Source organism: Pteropus medius, unplaced genomic scaffold, assembly GCF_902729225.1.
Source record: "Pteropus medius unplaced genomic scaffold, Ma_sr-lr_union100, whole genome shotgun sequence".
NCBI classification, from domain to species: Eukaryota; Metazoa; Chordata; class Mammalia; order Chiroptera; family Pteropodidae; genus Pteropus; species Pteropus medius.
The window spans coordinates 926,919-944,472 of NW_024341893.1; the positions used below are offsets into that span (position 1 = coordinate 926,919).

A 17,554-nucleotide genomic window follows, 5' to 3' on the forward strand; every position below is an offset into this window, starting at 1 on the left:
GGCAGCCGCGTGCTCCTTGACTGATGACCTGCTCTGTACGTGCTACAGAAGCTTAAGCAGAACTCTTCCTTCCCCACTTGGACTTGCTCCTACAGGCAAAATTCTATCTGCACAGGCCAGGCAGTCAGGGCAAGTCAGGATGGCAGCCACAGGGCTTATCCTCAAACTGACTCTCAAAAGGGCCTCCTGTTCTAGAGTCTGGGAAACAGCCCACCTCCTTGGGCAGACTTAAACCCACCCCGCACTGCTTAAAACCTTTCCTGGGCTCCTCACTCCTGTCAGGAATAAATCTGAGCTTTTAATTTGGTTTAGAAGACCCCGCTCCCACATTCAGCTTTACCTCTCATCAGGGTTCATCCCCTCTGAACCCTGAGCTCAGGCCATGTCAGACCATCTGTCTGTTCTTAACGAAAAGAATGTTTAACCTTGGGCAAGTCACCTCTTTGAGTCTCAGATTTGTGACTGATCAAATGAGAACATCATCAGTGCCCTCACATGTGCAGTTTGGGAGGGTTTGATCTGACGGTGCAGGGAAGCTGCCTGATAGCCTAGTACACAGCATTCTGGTCAAAAGAACTGTTCTTTTTTGCTCCCGCAGTTTGTCTATCCAGTCTTTTAACATCATTTACAGATGCCTGCCACAGGCCAAACCCTGTACTAGGATGAACAAGACGATCTCCTGCCTTCAACAGGTGGCAGTCTGCATAATCTCATAAATTAAGAATCCCTACTGATTTGGCAGTTTATGACACAGAGAGCTTAGGGTCACCTGCATATCTAAGATCTCTCCAGAGGCAGCTCATTCTAGACCAGCCTTATGTGCTTCTGCAGCCTTGGTGCCTAGCAACGGGGGCCTGGCACGGGGCAGAGGACATCATCTCTAGTCACTGAGCAAAGTAGGGCTAGTGCTTCTCCACCCTCTTCTTTCTGTCCACTTGGCCCTCATTCTGATCTGCCATTTCTAGGCTGGCCCTGTGAGCAGAGGGAAAACTTCAAACACCCTCTAGCATAAAACCTGACCCAAGAACTGAAGTCTATTGGTTCCTGCCTGGTCGCCTGGCTTCTGAAAGAATGTCGGTGGACTGATAGGCAGGACTCCCCTCCATTCGAATGCTTTGACTCTCTGATCCCCTCAACTCCTGCCAATGAGATGGTGACAGAGACCAACATATATACTAAGATTACGACATAGGAAGGGAGAGAGGTGGACACACAAGAGGGAGAGGAGCTAAAAGAAGGCAGAACCTGAGAGAGAAGACTGAAATGGGGGTGGGGAAGAGTACAAGAAAAGCCGCTCTGCAGGGAGATGGGTGCAGAGTGGTGGGAAGTATGGGGAGAGGTGCTGGAGCGTATGAGACCCAAAAGAGAAGAGAAAGGCCAGCTAAGGGTGTTGCGGAGGCAGAGTCCCAATAATTGGGGTACCTTACCTGGAGGGAACATGAGAATGGCCTGGGGTGACGAGTGGACTGGGAGCGAGTGGGTGCGCTGCACAGAGCTGCGGCTCTGGCTGGGCATGCTGTTGCTGCCTCCGGGGTTGGCGAACCACAAGTTCTGCAAAGCACATGGGGAGAGAGAAAGCAGATGAGCGGGGAAGAGGCCCAGGAGTGGTGGAGCTGGCGAAAGAGCTCCACCCTTCTAAGTCAGACCCAGATGCAATGACACGGACCCCACGCACCGCCACCCCAACCCCAGGAGCGCCAGGCTCTCGGGTTCCAGCTACGCACCTGTCGGCCCTGACCCCCAAGGCTGGGGCTGGTGAGGGCATGTCGGGGGGAGATGCCCCCAATGCCTGAGGGGCTCAGAAGCCCCATCCTGCCGGGAGGAAGGGCCCGGGGAGGCAATGGGAACTGCCGCTGGGTCCGCCGGGCCACGCCCATCCCCACAGAGCCAGCTATGGGGAGCGAGTTGGAGCCAAACGCCCAGCTGAGAGAGAGCAGAAGGCAGTGTGTCAGTTTAGGTGGATGGGGCCCATGTGTCCACCCCTTCCTCACCTCCCTCCCACAATCACAGTGGGCAAGACAGAACACAGGACTGCTCTGAGCAAGGATTCCCTAAGTCCCTGCATTACACATCTCTCTCCTTCTGCCCAAGAGTACCCCAAGGTTGGAGATGGGGAATGTCCCTCACACCCACACAAAGCAGTTCTAACTTTAATACTCAGGTGTGACATTTGTTACTCGTTTGAGGTGAGAAGGGCCTTCAGAACCCTCTGCACACAGGTGAGGAGAACAAGGGACAAGCAAGGGGCCTGCTATCAAGACATAAGCTGGTTTTTCGAGCTCAGGACCGTATTCCAGTGGTAAGAACACCCTGATTTGCTGGGAAGTCTTCACTCAGTGATGTGTGTAAGTCGCCCAGTGATTGAATGAGTACCACTAGATTCCCAGCCCAGAATGCAATCACCCCTCTAAGTACTCGCAGTCAACCAGCAGAGGAGGGACGGCCCGCGTGCCCTGGCGGCCCACCCACCCTTTCTGCTGCCGGTAGTTCTGCATCTCCAGTGCAGCTTTGCGCGGGAAGGTCCGGAGGAGCTTCAGCACTTGCTGTTTCCAGGACAGCAGCCGTTTTTTCTGTGTCTCCGTGAAAGCCTAGAATTAGGGAAGTGAAGCAGGGAGAGGGGGTGCTTCTTTCAGATCTGCCTTCCGTTTATTTGCTCAAATATTGATCGACTGCCCGCCCTGTTCCAGGCCATGCTGGGACGGAGAGGTGACCTGTGCACGTGGAGCTTACAGTTTAGCTGGGGAGAAGATACACATGCGATCATAACTGACGAGCGCGGTGAGGGAGAAGTACAGGAGGCACGAGAAACCGGATCTAGTATGAGGGGCCAGTGGTGGGGGTGGGGGGGACTTGTTTACAAGAGAAGGAACATTGTACAAAGACTCCAAGAAGGACAGCTCAGGGCATCCACTGAACCCCCAACTGGTGAGATGAAGGCTGGAGAGGCGGGCAGGAGCCAGGTAGGACCCTGCTGGCCACATAAGGAACACTGGTTCTGATTCTGAGAGTGATGGGGCCACTTTTCCCTTCTTGGGAGCTCTAGAGAAGGTCTCACCTCATGAGTCAGGCACTTTTCGATGAGCTGGAGGTAACTAGTGATGTTTTCCTCGTCTGGTCGGGACACCAGCAGCTGGGTGCACACTGGGGGACATGGGAAAGGGTGGGGGTTAGCCCCCAAGATGATGTCTGCCACAGGAGGAGGGACAGGAAACTTAAACTTGGGCTAGACGAGTACTAGCTACGTGCCAAGCATGGCTTATCGTGAAGATATATAAAGTGCCCACCACAGTGCCTGGCAAAAGACAAATATGAAGTCGATGATACCTTTTCTCCTTGTAACTTTTAAAACAATGTCATTAACGTGGCCATTTTTAGCCTGAGGAACCTGAGGCTCAGCGAGGTTGAGTCACCTGGCCCAGGTCACGGCTAAAAGGATCTAGACCTCAAGTAGAAATGCTGCGATGCCATGCTGCCTTAAAAGAAGGCTGAGCTCGTTCAGAGCTTCACCACACCCATCCTGTGGACTTCAGTCCCCTCTGAGACCACCAATGGATTCTCCTTATCTTTTTACCCGGCACTGGTATGCAGTTCCCGCCGACTTAAGTCTTGTCTTCTTCTCAGGCTGAAGACACTTTGAGGGTAAGAACTGTCTCCCATCACCAGCCTGGACACACCTAAGGGCACGGCCCTTGCCACCCTCACTCTCAGTCGCTCTGTATGGTGTTCTAGTCCCAAGGATGCTTTAAAAAGCTCTGCTTCCACCATTGAACTGGAATTTGATTCCTAATGTCTAGGTTCGCTTTGCTCCTTACCCCGGAACTTCCTGCTGGGCCCTGGGTGGTCTCACCTTTGCCCATCACCCGTGTAAACTGGCTGGGGATGTCTCCGTCGGCGACGGGAGCCGGGGCTGGCTCACTGCCATCAGTGGGAGCCGGAGCTGGTGGAGGTGGGTAGCTCTCTGCAGCTGAAGGGTCCTTGGCCTCAGTGCCCTTGTCTGTGCTGGTGTGAGCCAGGGGAGGCTCAGCACCTGGCAGCAGTGACTCCCCTCGGCCCCCATCCTTGGCAGTAGGGGCGGTGGCGGCGGCGGCAGCCACAGTGGCCTGGAGGACACTGTAGGCCTTGATAGGGGTGATGATGATCTGCTGCAGCTCTTGCAGAGCGTTTCGCAGATTCCCTCCTTCCAGCACATCCTGGGTGGGGAGGACACAGCTAGGTTCACATGCCAACCCCACATTTATGTAGAAGGACTACATAAACGAGGTCAGACAGGGCTTGGAGAGGGCTAGTGGGATCCTGGGTTCCAGCACAGAGAAGGCAGGTAAAGGCACCACAAGCTCATATATATTTACAAACACACATTCGAATACACACGTTCCCTCTTTCCTCTTTCAAGGTGGAGCCCCATGGAGCTCAGGAGAAGGTGGTCTCATGCTAGGGCCTTAGGGTCTCGCTAAGGATGGAACCAGGGATCTGGACTACGACGCCGAGAGCGGAGAAAAACCAGAAGGCAAGTGGCAGGGGAAGGGGAAAAGGAATGCAAATCGAGGCAGATATAGAAGGAGAATGAGTAGATGAGAAACCAACCAATGGAAAGAGATCGTGCACACAGGGAGACACTCTGCCCTATTGGAAAGGCCCGTCAGAAATGGAAAAGCGAAAGAGAGAAGAGGCTGAGTCAACAGAGCCTGGAGACACACACCAGTACAGACAGGGAGGGGGGTCTCTTAGCCACAGGCAAGTGAGCCCTGTGATCTGACTTGCACTTGGTCCCCCGAGCCTGGCTCGCTAGGGCTGGGGCGGTCCCAAGGGGAGGTTGCATGGGTAGCAAGGATGACCCAGAGCCTTCAATCTTCTGGTACCGTAGGCAACCAGCTGACCTTAAAGACGAAGATATCAGGTGCTCACCTTCTCCAAGGATTTAAGGACACTCTGCCTCTCACGCAACTTTTGGATGCTCAGGGCTATCTTGTGGCGGGCACCTTTGGTGACATTCTGTGGTAGGGCAAAAGGAGACAGGAAACTAGAAATGGGAGGCTGAGGTACTTGGGGTATCCCAACAAGGCCCAAAGAGATGGAGGCAGCTCAGGCTGCAAGGGTAGTGTCAAAATGGTGCTGTCCCCAATCCTGCCCTGATGGTCCCCTTAGCTTTACCTGAGACTCCAGGTGCTGCTCAGTCAGTGTCATCATCTCCTCATAGCTCATCTGTGAGAAGAGGGCTGCATACTTGTGCAAACGGAGGCTCTTGAGCCACGAGGGCACATCTGTGGAGAAGGAGGGAGGGTGTAAGGTCAGCAGTTTGTTCCATCAGTTACCTAGGTGTCCTTGCTTTCTTGTCAGACTGGAGTGTCTGAGGGTGGGGGCTATCTACTCCCCTCAGACTTGTCCCCTTCTCTGGGAGAGGGGTCAGGGGGGTGGGGTGGGGGGGGTGAGGGGAGACGGGTCAGGCTGGGTAGCAGCTGCAAGCTCCCTGTCCTCTAAGATCTGCAGAAGCCTCTGGAGGAGGGTCTTAGTGATGCCCTCCCCTGTTGTACCTTTCATGCCACTGCCATCCTCCTGGAAAGTGTTCCGGCTGGAGCCCTGCTCCTCCGTCTGTTCACTGCCAGAGGAGGCCACGCTGCTCTGGGGTGAGAGGGGTGCGTGGTCGGATGTGGTGAAAGCAGCTCGGGCCCCGAGCTCCTCCGGACTCGGCCACTCACCAGGAGCCTGGGGGCTCGTGGGAATGAGCGACATGGAGCGCTTCAGCGGGCTGGGGTGGATTTGGCAAGGGAGACCTGGCCAGAGGGGGAGAGAGGCAAGATGTCAAGCTTGGGGATCTGACCACAGGAGACCATGCTCCCCAGCCAGTGCCACGGATGGCAGCTCAGCCCCAGAAGCCGACAAGGAGAAGGGATCCTGGCGTCTGAAGGGAACCACCTACCAGATACTGCTCATTCCCTTGCTTCTCCACCCCACATGCCCAACCCATCAGCAAGCTGTCAGCCACTTCTCTGGACCTCTCCACTTCCTCTGCTGGCACCATGGGTCTGAGCAATTCCCTAGCCGGAATTACTGCAACAGCCTCCTCACTGCCTCCTTGCCTTCTTTCTTGCCTCCTATACTCCACTCACTTCACAGCAGCCATACTGATCCTTCTAAAAATGCAAATCTGACCGAGTCAGTCCCTGCTTGAATCTTACCTGTGGCTTCCTTTCAAGCTAAGAAAATACAAACTCTTACAAGGCCCTGCAGGACCTGGGCCCCGCTCGCCTCAGACCTCTTATCGCTTACAACTTGCCCTCTTGTTTAAACCTTTCGTGCCTTTGCCCCCATCTCCGTTTACTCAGGCTTGTTCCAGCCTCAGGACTTTTGCACTTGCTCTTTCTTTTTGTCCTGATCTTGGCAGCTGGCTCCCTCAAGGTCTCATCTCAGCAAGCATCACCTCTTCCAAGGCCTTCCTTGACACTTCAGTCTGAAGTAGCTGTCCCTGCCAATCTTCGTTACTCTATCACATTACTGTCTTATCTATCTTATGACGCTTATCTCAACTGGAAATGATCTTATCTCGTTATTTGTTTACTTGTTTATTAACTATATGCCCCTGCTGCAATAGAAGATCTCTGACAGAAGTGACCTGTCCTGTCCTAGACATCATGGTATCCCCAGCAAATACAATGGGGCCTGGAGCAGAGGCTTTTCTTCAGAAGTACTTGTAAAGTAACGAGTGAAACACATAAACTGCTTCCTCAACATCCCTGTCTTTGGGCTTCACCACATCCCATAGATTTTTCCTGGACTGAGCCCAAATCTAGGCCCTCTTCCACAGGACGTTTCACTCCATCCATCCTATTTGCTGAGGTAGGAAGAAGGCTCCAACTTGATTTTTAGCCATTCTCAGGACAGGGGAGTTTCTCACAGCTTCCAGACCTTCGTAGATGCTATTCCCTCTGCCGAGCGCACTGCTCTTCCACTCTTATCTGCCACCCACTTCAGCCTTCACTCCTTCCTCTGCATTCCCTGGGCCCCCGCACTGCTGCCATCTCAAGCCCAGCACTTACTGCCCTTTTCACTAGCCTGCTTCTCACACTGGACTCGGGCTCATCGAGCCTGCCTAATCATTTCTGCATCCCCAGGATCAGGAGCAGAGCATGATGCACAGGAGCCCTCAAAGTTTCCTGGAGGCCAAAAGGAGGACAACTGTGATCCTAAGGGTGCTAACGGGGCCTCTGAGCTTAACAAAGGGAACCCAGAGTACCCCAAATCAAAGAAAAAGGAAACAAAACCAAAAGTCTCAGCCTAGCTAGGTGAGACCATCGAGGCCCAGGGAACTGAAGCCCTTTGCCCAGGAGAGTGGGGAAGCAGAGGCAGAAGACAACCAGCTTTGTTTTTGATGGAAAGGCTGGGATTCTGGTGGTGATCCACTGACGTCAGCCCAGTGAGGAGGACCAGCCTGGTACAGATCCCGAAGTACTTTCCCTCATCTGTGACAATATCTATGCTCCTAGCCAGGAAGTCACCTGAGGGAAAGGATAGTACAGTGACCTGCCCCCGAAGGCCAGCCTCTGCCCCTGCCCGTGACCTCAGGGGTCCTCTGCTCAGGGCTCCTTCCAAGCCTCTGAACGCCAGATGATGATGGCACACTCTGGGTCCTGGGAGGCGGGGGAACCCTCAACACGGGCCCTTTTATGCCTGTCTTGGTGCCTCTGGTCTCCTCCTTCCTCCCTTCTCAGCCAAGAAGGAGGCAGGCAAGGCTGAGAGGCCAGGAAATTATCCTGATTAGAATGATCCTGAAGTTCCTGAGGAGCCCTGCTTGGTCCCACATGGGTGGAGGCCGACCACAGCATGAGAACTATAAAAACAGAAATGCCCGCCAGAGATCCAGGGCCTCGCACTCTCCAAGAAACCCTGGTCTGTCCTTGGCAGCACCCCAAACCCACTCTGTCTGCCCTTTTAGGCCAATCCTTGCTCCTCATTCAAAAATATTTTAATGGTTTCCTGTTTCCTGCAACTGCTTGAAATTGAAAAGATTCATCTTATCCTTCAAGGCCCCCCAGAATGTGGCCCCAACATACTGAGATCTGGGAGTCAAGACACATCTGAGTTTAAATCCTGGTTCTGCCACCTATTAGCTGAATGACTTCATTTGTCCCCTGCCTCTATTTCCATGTGAAGTCCTTGGCACAGGGTAAACACGTATGTTTGCTACTGCTATATCTCATTTAAATCCTTGCACCTCTCCAGCCCTGCCGCATCTGTCTGTATATTGTCCCCTCCAATGTGCCATCCCTATGGCTTCAATTCATGCTGTGCCTTCCATTTGGAATGCCCAATTCCCTTCTCTCTTCTAGTTCAAATCCCCTATCCGACAGTGCTGCAGCTTGGTCCTGCAGTAGCTGCTGTCCTCATTGTGGAGAGGAAGGAATGTGTAAGTATCTGCCCTTTGATGAGGTCCGGGCCTCTTTGGGAGGGTCACTTGTAGGCGGAGGCTGTATCACATAGTAGTTAAGAGTATGAACTGTGGAGCCAGTCTGCCTGGATTTAAATTCTAGCTACGCCACTTTGGACAAGTGACATTTCTGTGACTCAGTCAATGAATTTATAGGTACAAAGTTCTCAGGAACAGTTCTTGGCAAAGATTAAATGCTCAATATATTTTAGCTACGTTTATCATTATTACCATATACTCCAAACTAATGGTATGAGTTGAGAATATATAGTAATAATGATAAATCTAGCTAAAATATATTGAGTGTCAACATTTCAAAAACTCATTGAAGTACCAGTTCCCCCTGCTCACCCCAGCTCTTAGGGTGCACACTAAGACAGCCCTTTCAAAACCGCTTAGTTGGAGGCTGGTGTAGTGGTCAGAGGCAGGTTCTAGCAGCAGACTGCCTGGGTCTGAACCCTGGCCAGTTCCACCACTTGTTCCATGTGTGACCTTGAAAACATGACTTCACTTCAGTCTCAGTGTCCTCATCAGTAGAATGGGGCTAATAAGGATATGGTTGTGATGAGGAGTAAATGAGATCATGCGTGAAAAGTGCTTATACGAGAATATCCGGCACACTCTATGCACAACAACGTTACTACTACTAATGCCTTTCAGTGTGAGTTGCATCTAATACACACAGGCTTACAAACATAGATTTCTCACAAACAACCCTTTAAGCGGAGGCAAGATACAAAAATCCAGAAATGTCTGAGCTGGAAGGGACTTCAGATTGTGGTCATTAACTCAATGCCTTCAGAGGCCAGGCAGGTATCAGACATGTCCAATGGCAGGGCGGTGGGGGCGGAGGCTGACTGGGAAATACGTATAGGGTCTAAAGGAGTGACTAGGAGTAAACTCCGTCTTACTGTTGCCACAGGAATACAGCTCTTGAGCTACTAGATCTTTTGACTTTTCAAAAAAAGCTGAAATGTGGATTTTTAGGGGGGAAATTCCCGATTCCTTATATCACCGAATTTATTTAAAAACACAACAAAAAGTCAAAGTTTTGTTGAGTTTGACAATAAAACATGCCTGTGGGTCCGATATGGCTCTGGGAATGCCAATTCAGAATCTCTGCACTGCCTCATAAAGCTGAGGCCCAGAGGTTATGTGACTTGCATAGGGCCACACAGGAAGTAAAGGGAGCCTGACCCTTTTTAAGTGGGCATGGCCTCCTGGGACACTCCCCTTTCCTCTCACCTGCATTGGCGTTGCTCCCAATACTGTTGATGGCTGGTGGCACCGAGCTGGGTGGGTGGAAGGGCACATGTCCATTTTCCCGGGGTGGCTTGTCCTGCCAGCCTGGCCCTGCATCCCCAGGACCCAGCTCTGCAGGGCCTCCCCATTCATCTGAGCCCTGGCGTGAGTGGTAAGTGGGCTCGGGCCGGGTGCGGAAGCCGCTAGCCAGCCGCTCTTCCAGGTGACTCAGCCAGAGGGCCAGCGAGTTGCGGTCCTCCAATGTGGTGGCGGGGTGGATGAGGGCGTAAGAGAGCAGCTGGCGGCTTTCCTCTATGAAGGCGTTGCTCTCGATCGAGTAGGCCAGCACTTTCTGCAGCAGCCTCATGTACTCCGACTTGGCCTCTGTGTTTCGTGGCTGAAGCAGGGGCAGGTGGGACAGCAGGAGGGATACCACCTTCTCTTTGGACTCCTGCTGCCACTGGCTGACGATGGCTAGAGGGGATGAGAGGGAATGTCAGGGGAGCCAAGGTGGCAGACTCCTATAAACCCAGGAGAGGTGCTGATAGCCTGTTCCCTCAGCTCCAATCCACTCTCCCTTCTTTCATGACCCCCAACTTTGATCCTCAAACACTGCTTCCAGAGTAATTTTTCCTGTTTCCATCGCTCCTACCCTCAAAAACATGCTGTGGCTCCCAATGGCCAAACTTGCTACTCTAGAATGCGAGCTTCCTCTGCTGTCTCCAGATCTACTCTTCTTGTTGTACCCCGCCCGTTATTTTCATGGCCTCTACCCGCTTCCTCTAGCAAAACAGCCTCGTTCCTGAAGAGGGAGGATAGCAGAATATGTGGTTGGCAGCTTGGGCTCTGCAATCAGATAGTTAGGACCTCCCAACTTATTAGCTGAACCTTGGGCAAGTCACCCTGAACTTCACCTAGCACTGATCTCCTCACCCGAAAAACTTTGGAGATAATTACAGTACCCAATTCAGTGTTGCTTTAAGATTCAAGTAGCTAACAGAGAATGGAAAGTGGCCTGGCATATAGAACATATTTAATAAATAGTCATTATTTTTTTTAACTGTTCTCTCTGCCTCTATATTCTCCCCACTCCAACCCGTCCCATAAACCCAGATGGATTTATCTTCCCAAAGCACACCAAGACATCATGTTCCTAACCAGGAGCTTACAGTGGTAACCAGTACCCACAGACTCAAGTTTTTGTCCGACATCGCCATCATTTACAGGGTACTCTACCCCCGCTTCTCCTCCAGATAAAGACTAGGCTCAGAATATCCCCATCTTCTGCGGGGCTCTCTCCATGCCACATTCATCCAAGCTTCCACACTCAGGCTGAGATTCAAGGCTTTAGCCCCCTTCCTCCTGCCCAAATTCTAGGTCTTTTATAACTGCCTAAACCTGCCCGCCTCTAGGAGGCCTCCCCTGGCTACTCCATGCCATAGGGATCTAGTGACGTCTCCTTCTAATCCCACGGTCTGAGGGCCTGATTCTGTCCTGTGGAGATGAGCCAGGTTTCCTCTCTTGATCCAGAAGGGAGCTTCCCAAGAATAAGGTCCCAGGCTGATTACATAAAGGAAGCCTTGGGAGGTACTGTTACAGGTCTGTCTTCCTTGAAAAACTTGTTACCCATCTCATGGCCAGCTCAGTGGAGTAGAGAATGGGGGGTTATGCTGACAAGGCAAAGGAAAGGGACAAAGAATACCAACGCTTGAGAAAAGAAACAGTGATCAAGGACTGGGGCCAACTCTGCCTTCACTCTTGGGCAACTGAGCTGATACCTGTCACCAGGGTGACAATTTGCAAACACCTAATGAAGAAGCTGTTCTGAGAGATGAGCTATTAATCTATTGGTGAGGTTCTGGAAAAGGTCAAAGGAGCTGGCTCTAACTGTCAGAGCTAGGACCCCAGAGGGGTAGGTGATGAAAAAGAATAGGCAGAGATGTGGCTTAGGTCCCTCTTCTCCCACTTACTGACCATGTGATATGACTCTGGGCAAACGTGATTAATTCACTGAGCTCTACTTTCTCTGTCTATAATGTGGGGCTCAAAATCAGTCCTGCCTAACATGGCTGCTATGAATTAAGTAAAACCATAGCACAAAATAGAGCACAAAGTAAGTGCTGTATCTAGCCTCACAAGTATGATATTTCTTACCATGGCACCTTCCTTTAAAATACCCACATAGATGATGATGATGATGATGATGATGATGATGATGATGATGATTTATGCCTACAGCACCTGGTCTTCTTAGGTGGTCTCCCATCCAAGTACTAACCAGGCTCAACCCCATAGATTTTAAAGGCACAAGCCATCTCCCGGCCCAGGAAACAGAGAGGCTGGGAATGGCCAGGTACATAAGAGCCTCAGAATTCTAGGCATCTGGATTTCAAGTGAGCCCTGATCTGGATCCCTCTGTATTTGATGATGTTTCAACCCAACTTCCTTAGGGCTGAAGATTCCAAAGACCTCTGGTCTCTTTGGCCCACACTGCAGACCAACACCTGACCCCTGGGAGCCTTGCAAATATACCTGAGATATACCCTTTTGCACCTCTCCTTCTTTTAATGAACTCTCTGAAATCTATGGCCTAGGAATTCACATAAAATTCTAATTCTCCTTAAATATGTAGCTCTATGAAAACGACCCACACACATCTCCCAACTCCGGGCCACGGAACTGCATGATTTCTTGGCCTGAGCCTCTCTGCTCCAACCTTCCTAGAAAACCCTTGCTGCAGTGCCCAGTGTTTCATCTATTTAGTCAGAGTCATTGGTTCATGCTCTGCCCATAAGTACTGGCCCAAACAGAAAAGTAATCCCCCCATTATCCATGGGAGTATGTTCCAAGACCCTCAGTGGATGCCTGAAACTGTGGATAGTACCAAACTCTATATATACTATTTTTTCCTATATGTACACATCTGTGATAAAGTTTTACTTATAAATTAGGCACAGTAAGATTAACAACAACAGAACAACTGTAACAATATACTGCAATAAAAGTTATGTGAATGTGGTCTCTCTCTCTCAAAATATCTCATAACTGATATGATAAAAGAGATGGCTACTGAGTGTCTAAGCAAATGCGTAGCATATACAATGTGGATACGCTGGACAAAGGGATGGATTGGGATGGTTCAAGATTTCATCATACTACTCAGAATGGCACATGATTTAAAACTTATGAATTGTTTATTTCTGGAATTTCCATTTAATATTTTCAAACTGTGGTTGATTGTGGGTAACTGAAACCATGTAAAGCACAAGCGTGGATAAGGCGGGGACTACTGTACTATACAATAATTGTAACAAGGGACAGTACTTATTGAGCATTTACTAGGCACCAGACACTATGCTACAAACATGATTGTTTTTCATCCTCACCTCAACCCTGTTTTAGCATCCCTATCTTGCAGATGAGGAAATAGATTTGGAAAGGTAAAGTAACTTCCCCAAAGTGACAGAGCCAAGATCTGAACCCAGGTCCGTCTGGAGGAACTTCACCCACAAACCTCTACTATCTCTCCAACGCCAAGTCTCTTCTGCCCCCTGTCCCTGGTTTTCCAGATTCCCTTCAGGACCTGCAAGATTAGGTTAGGAAATCTTATCCCTTCCATCTACTTTCTCATGAACCAGCTCCTCATGACCAGGAAGCTGTCTCTTGGGTCATCTCCATGTCTAAGGATCTTTCTCAGGTGAGACAGGCCTTCCCAACTTCAGATAGCCTTCACCTTTCCCGCCCTTCCACCTCCCTATGGCGCTAGATCACATGGGAAGGAACCCCCTGATATCCCACTTCCCTGTCTTACTGCCCGAGTTTTTAGTTCTTGATGATAACATAGTGATTAAAATTAAGGACAGAAAGTCAAGGACTCGCATCCCAGCTGTCGTGCAGTTGCATGGACAATATGCATCCTCCTCTGTAAAAGACGGATTTAAGGGCTGCTGAGAGGATTTGGGGAAACAGTGCATGGAAAGCACCTGACAGAGTCTGCCCAGAGTAAGCGCTCGGTATGTGGCTCAATGCCTGGCATCTGCCTCCCTTCTCCAGCAGTGAGCCTATCCCTTCGGCCCTATCCTGATGTCCATCATTGCTGGTTAGGCCTTGCAGGATAGCCAGAAGCATCTTAGAAAGAGAGAAGCCTTGTCTAGTCCCTCCCCCACTCAAGTACTGCCAGGACCCTAGGACGGAGGGACACAGTATTGCCAGGGGATGTGACAGAACAGCCCCAAGGGCTGGGCTCAGTGAAGGACCTTGTTCTAGTCTGGAGAAAGGAGAGAGCAGTTTTGGAAGAATGGAGGCCAACCCTAGGGAAATGTGTGTGTTCTATGTCTGTGCAGTGGTGTGGTGGGGAAGGCGGGCCTCCCATGACTGGGAAGCATCGCTGAACACTGGAACTTGTCCAAGGAATTTGTGCAGCCTCAGGCCCCTTGGGGTGAGCCCAGCTGGGGCTGCAGATGACGGGTGGGGATGGAACTTCTAGTTTCCTGCCCAGATCAGGAAAGTCTGGCCCAGAGCTGAGGCACAGCAGGGGCCCATTGAATACCTGCACAATTGGACCCAGATGATTCCCTGGAAGGTAGTGGTGTTTATGTGTACACAATGTGCCTTCTCTAGGACCCCCGGACCTCAGGTCATTCTGTCTCGTGTCTTACCAGACTGCACAAGTTCAACAGGCAAACTTGCCTGGATCCAAAATCCAGCTCTGCCTCCATGACCTAAATCAACATAATTGTGGGCCAGTCCTTCAACCTCTCTGACCCTTGGCCTCTTCTTCTGTACAATGGGGGTAGTAAAAGCCCCTTTGTCATAAAATAGTTGTAAAGAGTCAATAGGACAATCATGTACAGCACCTGTGTTAAGTGGTCCATGCATTTTAACTATTATTGCTGTTCCTGGTTGAAGACCTAGGGCCCACACTGTTTTGGGGCTGGGGGAGCAATTCACAGAGGACATATCTAGGGCTCCCCCTTAAGATTCTCGACAAGGGTAGGGGAATTTCACATAGTTATTTACCAAAAACAGACATGTCTCTGGTTCCTCTGAGCTAGAGGCACAACGAGCAATGATGAAATTCTGGAGGCGGGTGAATGGGATGGGAGCTGGGGACTGCTGTGATGCCAAGGGCTACTTCTCACCAATCTGCAAAACTGTAGTCCACAGGCATGGAGAGGATGAGGGAGACTGTGCACATGAGTGCCCTTCTTGGCCAGGTGACCAGAGCTAAGTAGGTCATGACCCTAGGTCCTGACAAATCACAGGAGCCAAATATATCTTGGAGCCTGCCATAGAGCAAACTCATTTCTATGTGCTAGGCTGCTGCAACAATCATGGCAGCCTCAAGGCACCCGTCGGAGGGGCTGGGGTTTGGCTGAGAATGTGCCCTTCTCTGCCTCATTCCAGCTCATACAAATATGGGGGAGGGCCAGGGGCTTACATTTTTGATGAACTGTGTCAGTAGAGCTTGAAAGGGGAGGGTGGAGGCATCAGAACTGAGCTCTGGTGACTCACTCGGCCCCCTCCTGACCTCAGTTTCCTCACCCAGATTCAGTGAGCCAGAGAGGGAGGGGCTTAAGCCTGCTGGATACAGGGACTCTGACTCAAGAGGACAGGAGGAAAGAAATATAGGAAACGTGGCCCAGGAAGTTATAGGACCAGGGAGGGAAGGGGAGTTCAGCTTCCCTGGCTCTACCTTTCTTGTCCTAGTCAGTAGAGGGAAAAAAAAGAGACAGGATTATTGTTATATCTTCAAATGGGCAGGGAAGACAGCACCGGGAGAAAGAACAAGGATGACGACAAGGGAAAAGCTGGGGCTTCTCCATGCCTGATTCAAGGTGTTGTCTCAGGTTCTGCTTCCATGAAACCAAAGCTGGCTGTGTGGGTTGGGGACTTCTACACACCCTCCCAGCTACTTGAGAAGAAAGGGTAACCCAGACCAGAGCCCCTTTCCACAGTCCCCACTCGCCACAGGTCACATGACAGTACCCTCACCACCTTCCTGGGCCCACCCAGAATCAGTGTCGACATCAAGGCAAGTGGTTCTCCACTGAATGCACACAAGAGCCAACTAGGGAGCTTAAAAAAAACATCAGAATCTCTGGGGATAAGACCCAGATCTCAGGTTCTTTTTATAAAGTATCTGGGTGATTCTGATATGAAGCCAGAGTTGGAACCCACTTGCCTAGATCAAGCCCTCTGCATTCCCCAACCTTTCTGAGAAGTAGGTGGGCAGCTCTGACCCAAACCTGAGCCCAGGGTTACTCTGGGAGAACTGGAGGAAGTAGCAGAGTTGGGTAGGTGAGACATGGAGTACAAACCCAGAGAAAGGCAGAGGACCTGCCTCACTGTTCAGCCCTCCTGGCCTGAAGGGATCCGAAAAGCTGAAGAACTTTAGACCCTGTAACAGGCAGCTTTTAACAAGGAACCAGTGGACTGACTGAACTCAAGATTTGGTTTGTGGGGGAAGTTTGCATCATGGTGGGGAGAAGGGACAGATTATCTGAGGGGTTCATCCCATAAAATATTAAGAACTACTGCTTCAGAAGAATATGCTGGGCCCCCAAAGTAATATGCGTGGCTGTAATTCTGCCTTCTTCGGCATTCTCTCTCACAGCCCGAGAGATACTGGGAGAGTGAGAGATACTGGGAGAGCATCTAGAACCATCCAGATGTGAAGCCTCAGGCCCGAGAAGGGTGGGGCAGGTCTCAGGAGGTGTTAGTGGCAGAGCTGGATAGAGAACTACTGGGTGTCCCGATCCCTATTATGTCCTATGACAAGTGAATCATCCAGCAGGGCATCACCTTTCAAACTGCCTGGTCAAGAGCAGAAGCTGGGTACTTGTTCCCAGACCCAACCCCTCAGGATTCTAATTTAGTAGGTTTGGGTAAGGGGCCCAGGAATCTGGATTTTAATAGTCGTCTCCTTCTCTACCAGGTGATTCTGCCAATGATACAAATATGAGAAACACAAGAGAATGGGAAGGCCATAATGAACAGAGAAGGAGAAACAGAGGATGCACAGCCCCTTCCATGAGGCAGGCCCCCAAGCCCAGGAAGTATCTCCCTCCACAAATAAGGCGGGGTGGCTGCTCTACTTGTGAGTGGGAGCAAGTCGGGAGACAAAGGCCTCCTTAGTATTAGAGCCCTTCTATCTATCAGGAAAGAAGCATTCAAGGCCCTAGAGAATTTCTCTCCAGTCATGCTAATCCTGGCAGGTTTCCTGCTGACTCAGGAATATACCATGGCACTTCCTCATGTCTCATTGTAAGTTTACCCTACCTCTCCATCTAAGTATCAGCTTGTTATAGTCTCACCATCTGACATGGGACTGTGGATAAAGACCTTGATTCATATATTTTCATTAGTCAATTCATTCCATAGCAATTCTCAACCCTGGCTAGGCATCGCCTCCAACATACCAATGCAAACTATCTGGGTGTTTTTGGTATAATGTGTACCATGTCTTTCATGGGCAACGTGGTAACAACAAATACTATAAATGCACATAACTTCAAACTAGGAGTCCCACAGATTCTAGGAACTTATTCTAGAAATACTTAAAGGGTACTCATTATAGCACTGTTTGTAAGAGTGAGGATGAACATCCCACGCGGTAGAGCCTGCTGGTCAAGAGCAAGAGTTTTAAGTCAAATTCTATCTCCACCTCCAACCAGTTCTATGACCCAGGCCAAGTCACTAAACCTCTCCAGACCTGTCTCATTTTCCTCTGTAAAATGAGGAAATAAAAAGACCTATCTTACGAAGCTGCTGTGAGGGTCGAATGAGTAATAAAGGTAAAGCACTACCTGATACATTATAGCTCTATAAACATTACTTATTCTATTAAGCAGCTGTTAATAACAACGAGGTACATGTGTATCTGCCGAA

At 50.5% G+C, this 17,554-nt stretch overlaps 1 protein-coding gene across 2 annotated transcripts in view; it reads right to left on the minus strand.

Annotated features, from left to right (window-relative positions):
- SAMD4B (sterile alpha motif domain containing 4B) overlaps positions 1-17,554 on the minus strand; it is a 40,678-nt gene that overhangs the window by 2,890 nt on the left and 20,234 nt on the right. For both annotated transcript variants that reach the window (XM_039854364.1, XM_039854374.1), the window contains 9 exons: positions 9,668-10,138; positions 5,532-5,771; positions 5,152-5,261; positions 4,906-4,992; positions 3,848-4,190; positions 3,056-3,141; positions 2,470-2,588; positions 1,725-1,923; positions 1,428-1,551 (listed from right to left, as the gene is read on the minus strand). In XM_039854364.1, the coding sequence (XP_039710298.1) occupies positions 1,428-1,551; positions 1,725-1,923; positions 2,470-2,588; positions 3,056-3,141; positions 3,848-4,190; positions 4,906-4,992; positions 5,152-5,261; positions 5,532-5,771; positions 9,668-10,138 (1,779 nt within the window). The remainder of the gene's footprint in view (positions 1-1,427; positions 1,552-1,724; positions 1,924-2,469; positions 2,589-3,055; positions 3,142-3,847; positions 4,191-4,905; positions 4,993-5,151; positions 5,262-5,531; positions 5,772-9,667; positions 10,139-17,554) is intronic.